Here is a 21,811-nt window from a genome sequence, read left to right as displayed (position 1 = left end):
CAAGAATAGCATGATTTTGTACAGAGCTTGATAATACACAGGGACCTTGACAGGCTTAAGCAGTGGGCCCAGGTGAAACTCATGTGGTTCAACAAATTCAAGTGCAAGGTCTTGCACCTGGGTCGAGGAAATCCCCATTGCCAATACAAACTGAGAGATGAAAGGATTTTTCAGCAGCCCTGCTGAAAAAGACCTGGGGGTACTGTTAAATGGCAAGCTGGACGTGAGCCAGCAATGTGCCCTCACAGCCCAGAAAGCCAACCATATCTTGGGCTGCATCAGAAGTGTGGACAGCAGGGCAAGGGAGGTGATCCTGCCTTTCTACTTTGCGCTGGTGAGGCCTCACCTGGAATACTGCGTTCAAATGTGGTGTCTCCCCAGTACAGGTGAGATGTGGAACTGTTGGAACACTTCCAGAGAAGTGCCACAAAAAATATCCACGGAATGGAACACTTCTCCTGTGAGGACAGGCTGAGAAAGCTAGGGCTGCGCAGCCTGGAGAAGGCTATAAGGTGACCCGATAGCGGTATCTAAAGGGCAGCTACAGGAAAGAAGGGGACATACCATAGAACAAGAGGAAATGGCTTCAAGCTCAGGGAGGGGAGATTTAGGTTAAATATAAGGAAAAAATCTTTTACAGTGAGGGTGGTGAGGCACTGGAAACAGCTTACCTAGTGTTGTTGTTGATGCCCCATCTCTGGAGGCTTTGAAGGCAAGGCTGGACAAGGCCCTGGACAACCTGACCTAGCCGTGGTGTCCCTATTCATTGCAGGGGAGTTGAATTAGATGTGGCCCTCAGAGGTCCCTTCCAACTCTAAGGATTCTATGATTCTATGAATACAAATTGAGGGAATCTGCTCAAGTAGAAATTATGGTCTTGTTAGCCTACAAAACATGACTGATGACATGGCTAATTCCTGATGATATGGCTAATGTGGGCACCCAGTAAATAAAATCACACAGTTCACCACAGTTCATAACTATCCCATGTGAATTTTGGAAAAGAGAAGACATTCTTAGGTAGACTGAAATTGCGACTGCTCAAAATTCATTAGTTTCCATGAAATGGAGAGATGCTAAGATTGAGTCATGTCAGATTAAAAAACAAACAAACAAACAAACAAAAGAAAGGGCGGTTGAACTTCTGAGAAAAACCACAACACAGTGCATACAGTTCAGTCCTCTTAGAAATGTTCAAACACACATTTCTACTTTTCTTACCCTGCTGACACTTTTCTTGGTCAGTGCCTGAAAATAGGTGGAAAGAGATCAGATCTGAAAGGACGTTGGAAATCATTTCTTTGAGAATACCTTTAAGTGTTGAAGCAAAAGACAACTTGGTTGCCTGAGAAATTCTCTCTCATGTTATAGTCCAGCCACAGCTGCTACCTCATTTCGCTTCCCAGACCATCACTTGCTCTTATGCAGGGCATAACAGATGCCAACACTATATCAGAGTTGCTGTCTACCTTGTTTGTCACTGGCCAGGATTTCCTGCTTTGAAGAGAGGTAGAAGAATTCCACCAGAGACAGACATTAATTATCCTCCCACTCCCTCTAAGTATCTCCCTGGATCCCTAATCATTAAAGACTGGCTTACTTCCTGAACAATAGGTTTAGTTAAACTCTGCCGACAGATTTTCATGAATAATGAGTATTCTTAACAGTTATGAAACATCTCTCTCATGCTAAACTGTCATAACCAGTGAGTTACAAACTCTAATCATGTTCTAAAAAAGTACATGTGTTGATCCTCCTCGCTCCATTTTGGTGATCATCTCCTTGTCACAGGATTACAAGACAACGAAAAGAGCAGATGCTGATCAGTGCTCTTTCTGTCCTTTACCACATAACATAAACTTCAAAACAAGTTCAGTATTTTTTCCAGTTCTTCTCCAAAATAATTTCCCCAAACCCAGGATCATCACCAGGTTTCTACTGATCTGTTCTGGTAATGCAATAGAACCTCTGAGTACTTCTTACAGCAGCAGCACTTTTACAAAGTGCATCACAACTCACTATTATACGGAGTAGTGCACATTAGTTACTTGATTCACTTCAATTTCTTAAATACTATTTTGACTGTAGTTTTATACTGAAAAGGATCTTTCTTCAGCAACAGACCACTTTCTGCAGAAAATACTTCTCAGAATAGCAATCTGGCTTTATTCTGTACATTGTTGGACATCTTCATTGTTGGACAATTCATACACCAAGAGGATTAAGTAATTTTGCCCATTTTTCAAGAAGCCTGTGCTGGAGCTCAACCTCAAGTTTACCAAGCTTCAAGATATACTTTAGGTTCTCAAGACCTCTCAGGTTGGCTTATAAATGATCTCCCTTTTTCGATGGAGTATCACAATTGGCTCCAAACCAGTTGCTTGCTGGGAAAGCCAGCAAAAGGCGTACTATTAGACCATAATTAGCACAAGTCAACAAGTCAGCAGAACGGGTGCAATACGTCAGCTGCAATGCCAACCACAGCAGGAATCCTGGCTGCTTAGCACTGTTATGGGATGAATTTTACCACTCTCATCATACTGAAGGATGCCAGCAACAAAAAATGAATTCAGTGCCTGCCACAGGGCAATTTGCAACTGCCACAGGCAGCAGTCCCCAGATCCAATTGTGAGATTCGTTGCAACAAAACCTTGCACTGTGGCAAATAACTACAGTCACAGGTAGGTACAGCCACATCTAGTACAAAAGGCATTATGTGACTAAACACAATTAATGATGTATTAACATGATGTATGATCCTGCAAACCGGGATCCAAACTGCGAGGACCCCTGGGACAAAGGCAGGGCGCAGCCCGTAAGAAGCTGCCTTCTGCTCTCTGCTGCCACCTGCGGGGCGCACTACCGCACTCGCCCCGGCACGGCTTCCTGCGCCCTGAGGTTTATGGCTCCTTCGCTTTACCTTGAGGATGAGAAACACTTACCTGATGTACCTTGCAATCCTGATTGCAGTTTCCACGTTTAAGATTTTCAAAAGTTTCCCTTGGAAATAAAAGTCCTTCTCCACCTAGAAAATTTGCATCAAAGCTTTCCCTACTTTGTGGTGTTTTGTTTCATTTTTCTCAAGAGCAGAAATGCCTATTTTTGCTCAGCACAGGGTTTCAGAGGAAGTAGCAACAAAGTTAATTAGTACCAATTTCTCTTTTCCCCTCCACATTATTTCTAAATTTGTAAAAGTTATAAATGTAATGAGATGAACTGCACTGAGAAGATACAGTGCCAGAGTTAAAACACAATGTTCTTTTATCACTCCCTGTACTGTTGCAGTGTTCTCAAAGGGCCTGACTGCTGCCCTGCAGCAACAGCCAAGCACCAGTTGTATCAGCAGCACATCACTGCCTGTATGCTTTGGGAAAGTGCAACTGCTGTTTGTACAGTAGGTAACACCCATAGGTCCCGTGGCTGGCAGATATCCTTACAATCTTGACAAGCTAAAATTACAAGACTTGTATACAAGTTTGTGGAATCAATCTGATATTCTAAGCTTGGCAGGCTTAGGAGATAGAAGTCTATTTAACTGTTCAGCGTAGAGACCTACTCTTTCCAGGAGTTATTTATCCTGTTTGGTAGGCTTGACACGTTATCCTTTAGACACAACTGCTAATGGCACATTGATGGCACATTGACATCTATAGAAGCTGCAGTTCATATACAAGCTCCCGAGGCTTGTTCACAAGCATCTGCCATCCTGACAACGGCACTGTAAAGCCTTGCAGTAAAACCCCTCCAGGTGAATACAGACATATTGCAACAACAGGCTTTGTAAGTGGCAGTTCCATTAGTAGAAAAAGCTCATTATCATCCTCAAATACATTGAATGATGGGTTCTTAAAGTCACTCCCACTATGCATCAGAACACAGCCTTAACTACCAGCATGCAGACATGGCCTGTGTCTTCACTTTACCTGCAGGCAAAAGCTAAGCCAGGCATGTCCAACCACAGCCTGCTATAGCCTGGCCCTACCTGGCCTCTCAGCACCAGCCCCATTTGGGCTGAAACCAGGGCACAGGGCAGAGCCAGCTCAAGTTATAGCAAATAAGTTTATGGATTTTGACACATTGGCTAACCACAGCCCTGTGAAGAGCAAAAAATGCAGCCTTGCTTTCTGTTTTGAGGAATTTGAGGATAGGTTTTAAGTTTGCAGAGAAAATCATCAATTTTTTGGTCTGTTTGCAATTCATTTTCAGTTAACATAAATACATTACTTGAATTTTCAAATGGAATGTATGGAGTTGCAATTAAAATTTTGATCATGTCTTTTTACCTGACTTTCATAAGACCTCTCTTACCAGAGAGAAGTATCCCTTCAGTTCAGTCACTCCTCACTCATATCATCATTTTTTGGCTCTGACTGCCCATGTACATCCTGACAAATACTTATCCTTAAACACTGACAACAGCACTCACTACACAGACTATGGTCTTCCATGTGACTCTTTGCAATGCTTAAGAAGTTCACAGTTGGGAGAGACAGTTTGATCCGAATTGTGGATCTGATCTTATCTTTAAAATAGCTGGATAGCACACAATGTGTACTGAAATGACAAGCCAGAGTGAGCTGTATTTGAAGTAAACATAGCTTGATTCAGGAAGTTTCCTTGCTTTGTTGGCTGATGTTACAGTAGTTTTTTACATAGTTCTATTGGATTTATTTTTTCGTTCCCACTTTTCATAACTATTTTGCCTGTAACACAGTAAACCACTTTATTATTGTTTAAAGAAAAACAAACTTTGAACTGCCCTTAAAGCAAGGAAATCAAGATTTATGACTGTACCTCTGCAGCAAAGGCACTCCAAAGAGTCTTGCACAGCCAGCACAAAAAGACCTTCAATCTCAGGTGTGTGACAGATAAGACAGCTCCACCACGCTTGCAAGACATTCCAGTATAGGAGTCTGCAGAGCAAAGGGTGAAACACAGCACAGCAAGCAGATATGCTGAAAAAAATCAATTTCTGTGAAAAATAAGATTCTTGGCTTTATTTCCTAATATTTTTCTCTGGAAAGCTTCAACCCAGACACACTGAGAAGTTCTCAGTGAAGTCTAGTGTTGTGCTTCATTTTCTAGGCATGTTGACAGAGACACGAGGTCAAACGGTGAACCAGCAGCTCAAAGGATTAGAAGTCAGAATGCTTCTGGCTTTTAGAGCTTCACTTTCAACTGCTGGGCACTCTGTATTTTCTAGATGGTTCTGCATTTCTTTTGATAAACGTTTAAAAGATGAATTAAGATAACTGTTGCGTCTTTGCATCAAAAAGCGCTTTTACACACACAGTATCCAAGAAAATGCCTGAACTCTGGTGAAGGTGCTCTTTACTAGGAAGGACTTACAGTAACCAGTATGACAATAGCCACTTGATTTCTTTTATCCATTTTAAGTAGACAGGATTATAGTTTCAAACAGGGGCCCAATGAACTGATAATGCACTTGCAGAGATGTATGCCAAACCCTCTGCCTTCAGTGCACATGTATGCTTTTGCTCTTGCACTCCAGTCCCAAATGTGTACATTCAGAGAGTCCTTTTTCCTTAAAAGTTCTTACCTCTCCCCATCCCAGCCCACCCCACCCCCCAAAAAAAAGGCTGCTGAGAATAGTTAGCTCTAGAAAAGTGACCTTTCACTCAACAGCTCAACTCTCACATGGATGGAATGGAACTGCTTTTTAGAAAAAAGTAACATTCATTTCTGATATAAACAGTTTTGCAGGGCTCAGTCCCAACAGTTTCCTCTCTGTTGCTGCTCTTGGAAGTGGAAACATCATCTTTATCTTTCCCAGAAGAACACAGCAGTAATCACAAGTTAAGAGAAAGCAAAGAATTACGCTACTTCTTTCTGGAAGAAGGATAGGAGACAAAGAGAGGCATACAAATTGAGTAATACTGGCAGGCATTTTGAGTATTTCAACGTTTGAAGGAGCTGAAGATTTTTCTGCAAAACAAAATTACCTGCACTGCACAGCCATATGCATTTAGGTATCCGTGTGCTTAAGATGGCTTAGGTGATTTTCAGTATTGGGCTTTAAGAGGGATGGCTGAACAGTAAAATCCAACAGACCAGAACTGGATCCTGCAATGATCTTCCTTCTACATTTTATCCCTTGCTTTACATTATACTGTTGGTAGGTTTTATCCTAACCAGAATGCATGTTAACACATAAAATAACTTCTTAATAGTAATGAGCATAGTTTTCAAATGTTTAAATCATTGCTCAAAAAGCTTATTCTGTTGAAGAAACAGCAATAGACAGAAAGTATGGAAAAAAACTCGTTACCTGTACTGAGACCCTTCTCTGTGCTCACATAGAAATGTTCTTACAGTTTCCCACTGGCAACCTGGAGAGCTTAAATTTTCATCATCCACCTGTGCTTGGAATTTAACTCTTTTTTTTTTTCTTGTCTGTTTTTCTGCTAATGGCATGAACCTTCAGAATCTGAATGAAACAGCAAATTGTTGTTGTAAGTAGAGAAAAGATTGGATGTTTCCTTTTACACAAAGCATACGATCTCTGCTGACCTCACAGGAGGTTCACTGGTAATCACTTGCTAACTTGAAAACAGCTGTCACACTTCTATGGAGGTAGGAAAGTCCAATTTACTACTACTCCTGAACTTTTCTGTAGAATTTTACTCCCTCTATTCTCCTAAGTGCTTCCTTTCTTAAAATTTTAAGAAAAAAACCCACATACTACTAAAAACGTGTATTTATCTCTGTATCATCTTCTTGATAACAGGAATAAGTTGAAATGATCAGATTTCCCCCAGTATAACACAGTAGGGTCACTAGGTTAAGAATACACCTAATCAGCCCCTTATGCAAACAAGAACAAATTGTGTTATAAACCCTGATAATTTTTATGGAATGTTGCTCTTTCAGCAAAGCTTTTGAATGTTTTGCAGTGTTACTTGATAACTGCAGTTGGTAGAAATTAAGCAGCTGAAACACATAGATTCACTCACAGGATCGGAAGCTCCAATAAGCATCAAAATTAAATTTCTGAAATATGCTGTGTGATGCAGAAAAGACCAAAAAGCTGGAGCTATTGCACTGTGTAGCTCACTCAGCAAAGTATACAGTTGGGCTGTAAAAATGAAGAATGCACAAGAAATAGTTTAGAAAATCAATTATAAATAAGAACAGATTATTTAACTCATTAACTAGGCAAAAGGAAATTGAAACCGACAAGTATAAATCAGAGAAATTGGCAGGTTAATCACAAAGTAATATTCTCATCACCAGGAAAATAAACTGAGGGGGACAAAATTCTGCCTGGTGACTGAACAATAAAAAGTAACCAACAGCGTTGATGCAAGAAGGCATTTGTATAGCTTTTTGTACAGCATTTCCTCAAGTGAGGCATAGGGAAGCAGTACGGGAGACAAGAAGACAACATCCTTTTCTTCTTCTTTGCAAGTAGAAGGGAAAGAATCTCTGAAAAAACTTAATGGTTTTATGAAAACAATACCTTCCAAAGTCAAGGGCATTAAAATCATGAAGAATATCCTTGATTTATTATTTGGACAGTGTGTGAAGAGTTTGTGTAGGACAGAAGGATTTTGCTCATTTGTTTGCTTTCATATTTATGTTCCACATTGTATGGTAATTGCCATTGAAGAATCCTGCAGCATTTGTTAAATGTTATTGATTTAAAACATCGAAACACTCTTGTACAAGTTAACTTGTATTCTCCTGTCTACAGAAGCAGGTCTAGAAAAGCAAGAGGCTCTGGCAGAGTACAACACAAATATTTAGATAGAGGAGAATTTCAATGGGAGGAAACATTTTTACACAAGTTTTCTATCACAATATACAAATGATCAAAATCTCAGTAGGGTTTTAAAGGCCATTAATTCCAGAGAGGACAAAATGTTCAAAGATACTTATACTCAAACAGAAGAATCCACTGTACCAGGAATCAGGTAATTACTTGTATCAAAAGTGATGGGGCTTAGGTCTGTGTGTTTCTAAGATTTTATGGTATCAAAGAAAATGGAAGGTCTCTACAGGTGTTTTTCCAATACACCAAAAACTCTGATGTTTGTAAAAATATTGAAACTGATTGTAATCCACACTTCTTCACATATTTTCCTATGGCTTTTACAGTCCAAGAGCCTCGCTTCCTGCAAAATTCAGAGGTACATTTAAAAACTATATGCAAATGCTAGTCAAAGTTTTCTAAACTTAACTCTGATTTAAGATGAGTTTTGATTAAAAACAGCCATGAGATGAACTAAACTTCTTTAAACTAAGACTTCCTTAAACTACTACCAGTGCTTTTTGTAGCAAACAAGATCTAGACCCTATCATCATGGCTAAAATACTTACCATTCACAAAATGTGTGTCACTGAATGGATATCAGTAGTTGCATTTTACTAATAATGTGACAAGAAAAAGTTATTTTAAGAACTAAGGTGTCAAAGTTTAACTTCTAAAATATTATACAGTGACTTTCTTGAAAAAGAAATGTAAACAAACTTGCCAAAATTACCAATGTGACCCAATTCTGAGAGCATAATCATGACAGATTGTTTTGTGAATGACTTGAAATGCCTTTTTTCAGTATCTAGTTATATTATCTGAGAATTTCCAAGAGAATATGTATTTCCAAGTCTAAAGAAGAAAAAAAACACTTAAGGACAGTTATGATGATATGGCAGGGAGGGACAAGGGCCTAACAGCCAGGATCTCTCTTACTAGCAGTCCCTTAGCAATGCATCATTCTCGCAATTTATTTGAAGTTAAAAAAAAAAAAAAAAAAAAAAAAAAAAGTCTTCTAGATATTCCATCTGCCTACCAAGTTACAAAGAAAGTATCTCTCCAAAGAGAAGAAAATATAGAAACCCTTCTACAGCATGATTATTTCCCAGTTAATTATTTTCTGGTTCTATTCTAAACATACGCATATTCCATACAAAGTTCAATTCTCACATCAATCTAAATGCAAAGTAGAACTGTAAGATTAAAATGTTTATTTTTAACATTTACAGTTTAGTGTAACTGGAGGTAGCTGCAATATTAAGTGATTTTCTCCCAGTGGTTTGAAATAATAATTATTTACATACATCATGACAGAGTGCAGGTGCAGAACTGAAAATTGGAATCAGTTGTTTAAAATTAAGCCTATACAAACACGCAAATGAAACAAAAAATAAGTCAGAACAGGTAAGATGATAGTACAGCATAGTGCAGATCTTCCTAGAGCATGGGCTGTTTCTGTGTTGACAAAACAGTGAAACCGGTACTGCAGAAAGAAATTATACGATGAAAATCTGAAACTATCTGAAAAGATGCAGAAGATTCATGCATAGAATGTTACAACTATGCAGTTCACACTATTTCCCATGTACCTGAAACCATCAACGTCAAGTTGAAGACAACAGAGTGCTATGTATTATAATGTATAATGATGTGCTGTGTGTGAATATATTTGTGATCTGCAAGGCAGGAGTTTCATGTCATATAATCTTGAAAATGGATACTCCATTGTCAGGACTTTTGCCTTAACCAAGCCTATCAGCTTCTGGTGTCATGTGAGTAATGGAAGCTCCCCAGTAGCTCCAGGTTAAAGTATTTTTACAGTACGTGGTACTTGGTCCATTCAAAGAAGATGTACTCAGCTATATATAATGGGGACAACTACTAATAATCACAGAGGAGTTAGCTATAGTTTATTAACAAAATTATACAGTAGCGCCTTTCCTTAAAATTCTAGATTTGCAAAAGTGATAAACTGCTCTGTGTAATCTAAACAACAAAAATATTTTTAGTAATAAAATGGAAAATGCTTTTAAAAATAGAATTTGCATGTTTGTTTGTTTTTTTAATTTCCCACAAAGTTTGTCTAACAGATGAATTTCTCAAAATGCAGATACTTCTCTAATCTGAAATGCTAACATATGCATACACGACCATACATTGCAGCATATCCCAAATAGATACTCAAGAACAGGTTAGAACAATTAGATCACATGCTTTTGTTTCAAGGGCACAATGTCCTGCCAGATGCAAAACTTTCTGGGATCAAACAATATACAGATTTAAGCATGTACTTAATCCATAAACTAATTTTACTGGAACAAGCAGGACTCCTCAAAGACTTTAAGAAGAGCTTGTCCAAGTGCCCTCAAACGAGCAGGCCTACAGTGCTGTGCCTGGCAGTTTGGAGTCCTCTTCAGGAAATGAAGATGCTAAGTAATCTCTGATTTAATTTTCATCCTTACCTCCTACAAAGACAAAGCTTCCCAACCAAAATTTGCAAGAAAGTTGTGGGCAAGCCTCACTCATCATGCAGATGTGATGGTCCCTTTAAAGTCAACAGGCAGGATTTACATTTCATCTTAAACAACATATAATAAAACTTGGAACTGTTTTCAAAATCGGAATGTACTTTCTGGCTCAGGAAGTGTGAATCTGCTCTGTAATGCAAAAAAAGTATTTTATTTTAGTTAAAACCCAAGTATAATATTTAGTATAAATTTAGATAATCTACATATGAAACTGATTTTTATAATACTTAAAACTTTACAAAATAGTACTAAAGTAGTCAATAAAAGATCAGATTTTTAAAATATTTACAATCTATATATCATTCATCTGTACTTACAATTATTAAATAATCATCTGTGTCTTCCTTAATTTTAGTGAAAAAGCTTTATTAACTACAAACTGAACTTGAATTACTTTCAAATGGCTCTTTACTTAAACAGAATTTTAACAAAATCACAATTCCAAGGCGAAATGTTATCCCTGTGTTTTCAGTAGCAGTTATATGTAACCATGTTTTATAGCTGTTTTACAACACAGTTCTCTTTTCTATAATAAACAGAAGATATCAAAATACGAAAATGGCACAGTATGGATGGAAACATCAAATTCCCAGATCTTACATCCCTTTATGGTATTTGGCTTCTAAAATATCCAGGTTTTTGATAGTTTAAGTTACTCTTCCAGTACTTTCAAGGAAACACAGAGCCAATACTTATTTTACATTATTGTGTCACTATCTTTTGAAAAGTTATTTCCTGAAGGTGCTTCACAGAGACTATCGCCATCCGTGCTGAACTCGTCATCGTCATCATCATCATCAAAATCAGTCAGCACTTTACTTGGTGACTTCTTTCGTCTACTGAAACAAAAACACACACACTTGTATGATTAACACTGCACATTAGTATACAGAATATTTTTGCAAAGCTTGTAATATAAATAGCATTTGCACTTTTTAAGAATGTCAGATATCCATGCTCTTATAGTAGAAGTTTATCATAGACTACAGCTTACATAAAAGAAACATGCAAGAGAATGAGGACTTTGACACTGAAATATTCAGTGATGTTGGAGGAAAACTAAACACAGGATAGCTGTTTCAGTCATAAGAAAATTTAGAAAAATAGAAAATTTAATCACTACAAATTACATGTGTGCCAAGCTCTACTACTCCTTTTCATTTTTCATCCCCTGCTTGAGTGATTATTCACTAGATAGAAAATAGACTTGGGCACCTAGAGCACTAAAGAAAATGATGAAGAAAATCTAAAGAGGAAGAAAACGATGAAGAGTTTCACAGCTCTGCCTCTCAAATGCTTATCACAAAACTTCAGGTTTGTTACAGGAAGCCTCCAACTGAGGGACTAACGGAGCAAGTAATCAACACTGAGTGGCAAGTGACACATAACTGTAAGGTCTGACACATTATCCTACCTCAATTCCTTTTTTGCAGCATTAAGCTGTCCTTGCAATTGTTCATTCATATCTAGTTGCTCTTCTAGGTCTCTCTGAAGTTTCTTTTTAGCACTTTCCAGTCTGTCTATTTCTTCCTCTGCTTCTTCAACTTGACGCTTCATTGCTTTCAAACGCAAACTCAACTGAAATATTTACATGTCAGCTGATTAGAGGACTATTTTAATAAAGGAACTTTATTCTTCCAACATCTATGAGAGGGAGAATAAAGACACAACTTTGCCAGCGTAATGACACTGTAATACTATGCTTCACAAATATTCAAAAGCTAGCATTAAACTTTGACAAAAGAGAAGATAATTTTTTTAAGGAAAACAAACAAACAACATACCTTTGATAGAGTAAGACAGCATGATGCTAAGCAACTTTACCTGACAGATACTATAAAACACATTTGTTTTTTTTTTTGTTTAACCCAAAAGAATTTGTTCCTATGATAGACGTCTGAATTTTTAAAGTCACTGTTTACTCTTTAGGCACTAATTGACCCACGTACTGAAATAAAACATGTTTTAAGCAAGGAATCAATGCAGACCACAAAAATGGCACTGAATACATTGCTATAAGAATATCAATATGTGCTTAACACTTGACTTAACAATAAGTAGCTTCTTCAAATAAAATTTTACAAGATAGAATATGCTATTCTTGGTGTATTATATCATATATAGATCATATTCTGACTACTATTTGCTTTATTTTGTAATCACAGCATTGCTGCTACAAGTGTTTCATTTTCTTAAGTTTAGAAACTGATACTAATTTACTATCAAAGAAAGGAACATGATGACAATGGGAACAGCAAATCTCATTAAATGGGACTTCATGAAGAACCAAGTAATTAGTACCTACTTACATTCCTTAGAAATGTTTCATACATGTGATGATTCATGTAAATATTTGATAATAATACTACTAGTACATTAGTTTTTTCCTCTACCTGATCCTTCTGGTCAGTCAATGAGAGATGTTCATCATCTACTTGCAACATTAACTCCTTCACTTTTCTCTCAAGTCTGCGGTTACTTAGTTGGAAATTAGCCCTATCCCTGGAAAAACAAACATAGGACAAGCCTGTAAGAAAGGGAATTCCATAGCAATATTTTAGAGTTAAATAAATACTTGTAACTGCTTTTTTTATATTTATATAAAGTTTCCTTCAAGCTTAAACAGTGAAGAGAACATGAAAACTGCAATGTTCAACTACAGCTAGTATTTCTAAGCCTGTTACTGATATTAGACATTGCTAAAATAATGACATATGTAACTATGTTAGCATTGTGCTCAGTTTTAAACACATAAGGCAATTTCCTATATGATTTTGTTCAAAATCAAACCTGCAACACTTACATACAACAGCAAGTACTTTAATCAGTGCTTGTGAAAGAAAATAATAAAAAACCAAGTTGTTACATTAGATATTCAATATAAGCAAGAGGACATATATAAACACTTCTGTTTTAATCTTAGCATAACTATCTTTACCTCTCTTCATTTTCAAGTCGTTCTTCTAGCTCCGTGATCCTTGCTTCCATTTGAGCAACAAGTCCTTCTTTACTTGATCGATAAGAACCTTCCAGGTGAAGGATTCGACTCCTTAAGTCCTTGTTCTATATTTGGACACACATGATTTACATGCCCATATTAACAAAAACAACCTTAAGATAATATAAATTGGATACATGAAGTATACCACTAGGTGGCATTCTTTCTTCTCATACAATTAATCAAAAAAGCATTAACTTTCACAGAACTAAAACCACCAGGTTTGGCATCTCATATAAACATATTCTCGAAATCCCCATTACAGTCTGTATTCTGTTCTTGAGACTGTAAGAATATGAAGATATCTTTCCTCTCTATTTCAGCAGGGGCTATGAGTATCTTCCTTCTGAAGACTGGTGAGCTGCAGACTAAACACACTGCTAAAAGCTAGAAAATAATGTTAATATACTTTCTGTTACAGCCATTGAAACAGATGAACTGTATTCCCTCCCAGACAAAGAGCAGAAGTTTCTTGTCAAATCTGTATCTTTTCTTGAAGATGTTACTTTTTCACTTGTTAGCTCTTGTCTTTAAGAGTACCTTTAAAATGAGTATCTTTAAAAGTACTCACAGTTGTAATTGCTTAAAACAATGATCAAGATCAACAGTGTTCCTTTAGTACAGTCGAAGACTTTGAAGGAAAGCTCCTCCAAAAGCAGTCAAAGGATTTACTTGATTATACTATAAGAATTACAGTATATTATAATATCATAGTATTTTCTTCTGAGTATCAATATTAAGATGCTCATAGTTCATAATCTGTTTTTAGTAACACAAACTTCCAGCAGTGCATTCTGGTGGGATAGAGCTAGCTACTAGCTACTGAATTCCTTAAAGACTTACTAGAATTTCCTAATAAAGAGTCACCTGGACTATTATCTCATTAATACAATTGTATGATAGCTGCATTTACCTGTCTTTCCAGAGAAATCTTGTCACATTCCAAATCTTGCTTTGTAGCTCTTTCCTGAAGTAGTTCTGTTCTCATTTGTTCAATCTATTGAAGAAAGACAGAAATTTTAATTAAAAATTTGATTTATATGTCTGTATGATATTGTGTGCATAGATATATATACATGTGTATATACATATATACATGTGCATAAATAAAGTACGTACTTCTACAAAATGAGAAAAAATGTGCTCTCTTAGAACTCAAGACATATGCCTAATTTCAAATGAAGTTTACAATTACAATCTCGTACAAAATGTTCTCTTTCGAGATAGATACATATATTTATTCTGTAGCAGGGCATTAAACTCTTAAAATATCACACTAGAGATATGTCATGTGATAAATAGCTGAATTCCAGAGTGTCACATCAGTCTTCAAACACCTTCTATCGTTTTCCTCATACCTAAATCTGACAAGCACCCTACCTTTAAGCAGCTGGATAGTTTACTTTCAAGTTTGACCTTACTAAAGCACATAAAAATGGCATCTACAGAGAAACCCTAAAGACTGCTACAGTTTTTTATACTTGTGAAAAAAATAAAAGATCTTTTTCAACAAGTCTTGATGTATACTGCATGTGAACATCTTTCCCTCCACGAAAATGGTCAATTTTATGTCTTACACACAGCAGGAGGGCAGTGACTTCTGGATCTGGAGGCTAACTTTTGTTTGTTTTAAAAAGCACTTCTGTAAAAATTTCTTTTAAAATTTCAGTTGCACATTCAATAATCACAAGGAAACTGTATTCTCCATATGTAAAATGCTGAAAAACTAACTGCTCCATATAGAAGCAACATAAGAATACACTTGTTTGCTTTATCTTACTACTTGACTGAAAAAAATATTCTGAGGATCAGAGAGAAACTCTGAATTCTCTGACAGCTGTTATTGAAGCTTCTAGTTTTCTATCCTGCTTTACAACAGTTATGTATTAACTTGCAGAAACACACTATCAGCTGTACAGCTCTAAGTTTCAGATTTATTCCACTAAATGTCTGTCAAAGCTATTTCAAATTCTTGCGCTAAAAAAAAAAAGAAAAAAAAGCACAGCAACACTGAAAATGTGAAGTTAAACAAACAGAGTACACAAAACACTACCTAGGCTTTTTTTTTTTTTTTTTTTTTTAAACCACACTACAATATTAAAAGCTGTATTTTCAGTTAATCATGTTTAAAAAAAGTCGTTTGTTTCTACAGCTTTCAAAGCAATAGATGAATACGAACAGTGATGGTACTGCAGTTGCATATGTTATGTCACAGAATCTTTCCAGAACAGTAGGATGTATTCCTGAAAACTAAGGTCATACCAGTTACTGGACTACAAATGTTAGCAAATGGCTATGCTCTGCTGATTAATTTCCTTAAAGCTTTGCTTGTTGCACAGAAGCTTTCAAACACTGGCTTCTTTTTTTCTTTAAATACACTAATTAAAAATTACCAAAGTTATTTAATGAGAGATTACTTAAATCTTTTCTCTCCTGTGCTGTATGGAAATATCTTTAAGGTGGCAACTACTGGACCAAGTAACCTTCAGATGACATAAGCCCCTTTAGTTTGAAGGATTTCAAATGAGCCTCAGCCTCTATGAGTTATGTCAATACAATCCAGCTTTTCTCTTCTGGGAGAGAGCACAAACGTGTTCTCAAAGTTTTAATGAATATGTGCAGTTGTCTTTTACATTAGTGGTTCTATTTTTTGTATATGCATATACACACACACTTCAAAGTAATCACTCACATTAGATCTTTTTTCCATATAAACATTACTGATTTTTCCATGTGTAAGTATACACATGTATACATATGTGAGGTACATTCACATACATACATGTGTATACAGGCATGTGTATATATGTATTTTAGCACATACACGTGCATACATACACATACATATTCTACACTTTTCAAATGTAATGAATAAACTTAAAAGAATTCTGATTTTTGGGAAACTGTGACTGAGAGTCCTAACCTATGCCAGTGACAGCTAAGGAGTAATTGGTATTTCAGCTTTACAGTGATTTAGCAGTTTCAGCACAAGCTCTGGATATGGGCTAGTTTTTATTTGTTTGTTGGTTTTGTCTGTCCACTTTCCCATGGGTTCTTTGGTAATTAGAGTGGTATGTATGCAAAGAAACAAACAAAAACATGAAAACCTCTGAGATAAAAAAAATTCTCATAGGAGTTAATTGAGCATAGCAGTAGGGCTGGACTAGATGATCCATAAGGGTCCCTTCCAACGTGAACTGTTTTAAGATTCTATGATTCGAGGAAAACACACACGAAACTAAAATAAAAAGCAATTCTAAGAACCTATTACAAAATTTAGGTATTAAATCATCCTCCATTCTTATATCAACAAAAAATCAACCAGAAACAAGTCTGAGCATACAATATAGAAATAAATACTAATGCATACTTTATCCAAGGCAATACCACTGCTCAGAGAACAAGAACAAGATGAAGCAACATATGTACAGAGTAGCAACCCCATTTGTACAAGATAGTTGAGAATTAAGGAATTTGGAACAAAGATTACTTTATGGATCAAATTAAGAAAGGCATTCATGTGTTCATCATTAAAGAAGAAAATTATATGATAATGAGGTGATAATAAGCTCTAGGTTGTGTAGAAGAAACAACACAGATCAGCAGCAAAGAAAGAATCATAGAATGGTTTGGGTTGGACCTTTAAGATCACCTAGTTTCAACCCTCCTGCTGTAGGCAGGGGACACCTCCCTCTAGACCAGGTAGCTCAGAGCCCCATTCAACCTGGATCCAATGCTTTCATTAGTAATGAAAAGGTCCAATGATCAAGTCAACACCAACTTCTACAAAGATTATGAAAATGCAACAGAGGATCAAGATTCTGTTTCTGCTGTTATGATCTTTTCAAAACATAATGGCTATATTAAAGATTAAAATAGTTGTGCAATTAAGGATAAGAACTTTACTGCCTCTTTTTGTCTCTGCCTCTTGCTGTCTTTTTATATTCTAGTGAGAGAAAGGGGGCTTGCAAACCAGGTGTTCAACATCCTTACAGATTTTGTAAAGGCTTGCAAATTCTTCTCCACTTGAATAACTGCACTCTCACCAAATAAGGCTTATCGGAAAGAGAAACCAATTGAAACTCTCACTAAATAAGATTTATCAGAAAGAACAACCAGTTGAGACCCAAAGAAGCTACAAAGGTAGACTGACAACATGAACTGACGAACTTCAGACTTGCTGAGCAGGCTTAATAGAGTAATTAATATTAACTTCTCTCCCCCGGGCAGCATAAAGTTGGGGTTAACTGTACATGCTACATATGATAGAAGTCGCACACAAAGGAGAACATGTATTAGGTAGACAAGGAAGTCTGCAATCTCTGAGTTCTTCAGCCAGTGAAGAAAGGAGGAAGGACAGTGTGCTGCTGAAGTTAAGATAAAAGGGTGCTCTGCCCCTGATACTGTGAGAGCCACTACAGGGGAGCTGCCTCCATGGACTCTCCCTTTATTGAAAAATAAACAAAGCTAAGGACTTCTCTGTCTCTTTTGGGGATAATTGAGCAAGTCTATTGGAGCAGGAAATAGGAATTAGTGAATCACAAGTATCACTCTAGAGGAATAAAGTTATTCCAAAGTTCACCTTCAAGCTAAATCTGTGCAGAAGTGTGCAAAATGACTGTCATTCACTGCAGAGAATTTTTAGTAAAACTCATTTTCAGAGGTGGAAACCACTTCTTTCTCACAAGCACTTTCCTACCCATGTACATTAAAACAGAGCAGAAATGAACAATGAGATTCTTTGTGTTTCAGGTTAGGTGGCAAAGCAGAAAGGCAGTATGATGAACGCAGAGTAGATGAATTTTACTAAGTGAAGCACAGAATTTTTTTAGATAGAAAGCCAGCAAAAATTGAAGATTTCCATATTGCCACAGTATTTCTTGAGAACAAGTTAGGGCAGATGAGAATGTCTCATGCTACCATTAACAGATTGAAAAGGATATTTAAAAGGGAATAGCATTTCACAGTAAATGAAATGTGAACCATGAGTCTTGCCAGTGATTATCAAATATAAAATGCGTTTAATTCATGTAAAATACAAGTAGTAATTTCAATATGGTTTCACTAGTAATTTGAATATTATACTTCTATATCAATATATTAAAATAACACATCTAAAAAAATAACAAAAAATTACAGAAACACAGATATTACCAAAACAAATCCATTATCATTTCTCATGTCCTTATAAACGCTTAGCGGACCCTGAAACTCCCTTTAGTAATTTGGCCATTTAGTCATTCTAGCATAAAAACAAAACGAAGCAAATTCTGTAACTCATGCATGAAATGAGAAACTTCAGACCTCAAAATAAACTGTGTTGCTGTTGTTTATGTAACTTTTTTTTTTTTTCTTTTCTTGTCACCCATCTATATTTTAGGTTTCTATTTAGCTAGCATATTAAGTTACTACAGTACTCACTTGTGCAGCTACCAGTAAATTTGTTTTTAATCCAGGCTTATAACACAGGCATAGACTCCAGCACTAAAGGCTTCCTACTTTAACAATAGCATGATCTCAGATTATTATGGGTCCTTCAAATTCTGTTTCACTCCCTCACTCATTGAGAGTCTGTGGAACATCAATAAAGTTAACAGCAAAAGACTATACCACAATCAAACAGAATCCCAGTAACTTGAGTCCCAAGTAGTAGCACTGGAGCCTTGATGTTTTGAGGATGCATGGATTGGAAGCCAAACTCTAGCACATTTATTTAAAATTATGCTGTGGTTTCACCTAGCACGTCGCTAAGCACCACACAGCCACTCACTCCTCCCACCTTCCGAGTGGGATGGGGAAGAGAATAAAAAAAATAAAAATAAAATCAGTAGAAGTCGTAGGTTGAGATAAAACAATTTACTAAGATAAAGGAAAAAGATAATAATTATGACAAAGACATATATATAAATGTATATGACAAGTGACACACAAGCAATTGCTCACCGCCCCTCCCAACCAATGTTCAGCTGGCCCCCTAAGCAGTGGAAGAGGGAAAGACAAACACCCATCCCCTTCAAAACTTCTTCTGCATGATGTCATGTAGCATGGCACATCCTTTTGGCCAGTTTAAGACAGTCCTAATTCTGTTCCCTCCCATCTCCTTGGGCCCTTCACAGAGAATGGCCTCAGTTCTGTACCAAACTGCTTAGCAGCAACTATAAACATTCATGTGTTATCAATATTGTTTTTCTCCTAGAACCAAAACATTGTATCATACCAGACACTCTGAAGAAAACAATTTAATCCCAATTGAAACTAAGACAAATGATTTTATTTTCTATTTTCCCTCTGAAATTAAAGCTATTCTAAAGAACATTAGTAAATCTGTTTCATAGAGAAAGAAATTAGAGCAGAAAATCATGAGTTGTATATCTCAGAGTAAACTGTTTCCCAAACTTCTAGGAAATTGCTAATGAGATTTGATGCTTAACATAAAACTATAGTAGTAGACAAGCTGTAATGAATCATGAATCAGTTCCATATTTTTCAGAACGTAAAACTAAGGCAGAGAACATTTTTCTATACCTTGACACTCTAAGACAACCACAAGAACAAATTCCTTTCTGTGAACTACACAAAAACTTGCATAGTACTGACTACTGGACTTGCGGATGCTCTAGTTACTTTTTCAGTCCTCAGGAATTACTCTCTGTTTTTCTCATTTATTACAGATCTTTGTTACAGGACCTATAATTTCATGTTATATCATTCAAAAATCTCGAATGTTATTATTAAGGTCTTTCTTTCAGAATAATGAACTTCTAAATCTTCTTAGACTTGGTGATATCCTGCTCAATGGCCGCATTTCTGTCAGCTCATTCCACCTCCCCCCACCCACTGACCTTAATAAACACACGGGCAAAATACTCATTAATCTCAGGGAGCATATCTGGATTACTTTTTATATTGATTTATAGTTAAACATACAATTGTCACAACTTCTTTTTAGACAGTCAAGAACCTCTTTGTCATTTGTTTGAAGTTACCTTGGCAAATCTTACAGTATCTTTAAGTTTTCTGCCCCATGAGATGTAACTGTTAATAAATCCTTTCTCCTCTCTTTTTGAGTACTTTATTTATTGACCTAACATTTCTCAAACTAACGACTGATGTTTTTATGTGGAAAAACTTTTTGTTACCCATCTTTTCTTCAGCATACCTTAATCAGTTTTAACACTTGGGATTAAAATAAAGCTGCTTCTCTGCTGAAACTGGCCAGCATCTTCAGTTCAGCTAACTTCACTAATTGACTTCCAAAGCTCTGCCTTCTTTGCAATCAGGATTCTCTTATGATGGCCTACTTCATTACTGCAGTTACTCTTTTGAAACTAGCGTATGAGATTAACAGAACATACAATCATCTGTGTGTGTTGCCAGGGTATAGATCAGAATTCCACATATTAGTCACATTTTATACCTACATTCACTAGAAATCCAAATTTTTTTTCAAGCTCTAAACTTTCAAACTTCAAGAATTGTGAGGATCAATTTACATTTTTCCTTCTATTTTACAATGCTCTAAATGATATCTTTAACTGACCTCTATTCCAAAAATTTTGTGGGCAAAAGGCTACCTTCTCTAGGAACGTACAGAAAATGAATATTTACAAGAACAGAAATGAGGAAAGTTTGAGTTCTGTCTGCGATATGAAGTAACTTTTGCAGATAATCCTGGGCAATTAGTAACTCAATTATGTTTCTTTTTTACCAGTAATAAAAACAGGAAAAAAATAGTCTGTGGTGATTCGGAGGCATATGTTCAATCATGGTTATAAACCTTCAACAAAATAAAGTTCTCTGAATACCTGTTCTCTGCATCTACTGATCCTCTCAGACAACAAATCCGAATTATTCTTTTCTTCATCAAGCTCAAGTTCCAGGTGAGATAATTTGTCCTAAATGGAACAAAAGAAAAAAAAGCAAAAAAAAACCTATTTTCAGCACACTGTTTTCCCATCCTTTCATCCTTTTTGGGATTGCTACCCAGCCATTCCTCCTTAAACTTCAAAGACTCAAACTGTTTGAAAGAATGGGCTTGAAAAGGTAAAGTTTTTTTCCAGAGACATTAACACATATACTTGATGAATAACATTTTACAAATTTTCAACAACAAAGTTATTTTGTTCCCTCATACATTCATATGAAATAAAAGTATTATTTTAATAAACTCTAATAAACTTTTACCTCCATTAATTTGATTTGTCTTGCTCGGTCATCTTTCAGGTGGTTTTTGGCCTCCAGTTCATACTCCAAACCCTTCACAGTCTGTTCTAACAACTGAGTTTTTGTTATTGCTTCATCTTGAGCTCTCTGGTGGTCCCTTAAGTTTTCTTCCAGGAGACGCATCTGAAACAAAAAGATTACAATAATACACTTTATTTTACATTTCCTACACAGGACATATGATTTAAAAAGCAGGACTAAAATCACAACAGTTTTGGAAGCATAAATGTAATTGCATCAAGTTACATGCTTTTCACAGTAATTTTTGATTTATCCACAAGATGGCAC

At 36.3% G+C, this 21,811-nt stretch overlaps 1 protein-coding gene across 5 annotated transcripts in view; it reads right to left on the bottom strand.

The window, feature by feature from the left end:
* Positions 1 to 8,962: 8,962 nt before the first annotated feature.
* Positions 8,963 to 21,811, bottom strand: part of CGNL1 (cingulin like 1) — a 53,318-nt gene continuing 40,469 nt past the window's right edge. For 4 of the 5 annotated variants that reach the window (XM_042824403.1, XM_042824404.1, XM_042824406.1 and 1 more), the window contains 7 exons: positions 21,485 to 21,646; positions 21,106 to 21,195; positions 14,214 to 14,297; positions 13,241 to 13,365; positions 12,696 to 12,804; positions 11,717 to 11,880; positions 8,963 to 11,141 (listed from right to left, as the gene is read on the bottom strand). In XM_042824403.1, the coding sequence (XP_042680337.1) occupies positions 11,000 to 11,141; positions 11,717 to 11,880; positions 12,696 to 12,804; positions 13,241 to 13,365; positions 14,214 to 14,297; positions 21,106 to 21,195; positions 21,485 to 21,646 (876 nt within the window). In that variant the 3' untranslated portion in view covers positions 8,963 to 10,999. The remainder of the gene's footprint in view (positions 11,142 to 11,716; positions 11,881 to 12,695; positions 12,805 to 13,240; positions 13,366 to 14,213; positions 14,298 to 21,105; positions 21,196 to 21,484; positions 21,647 to 21,811) is intronic. The other variant, XM_042824407.1, reaches the window with a different exon arrangement.

Source organism: Centrocercus urophasianus, unplaced genomic scaffold (genome assembly GCF_019232065.1).
Source record: "Centrocercus urophasianus isolate 14NV4802_14NV808 unplaced genomic scaffold, USGS_Curo_1.0 seq_23, whole genome shotgun sequence".
Taxonomy (NCBI): Eukaryota; Metazoa; Chordata; class Aves; order Galliformes; family Phasianidae; genus Centrocercus; species Centrocercus urophasianus.
Note: the sequence above shows the minus strand (reverse complement) of the source record. Positions and strands in the feature narration are given on the sequence as shown.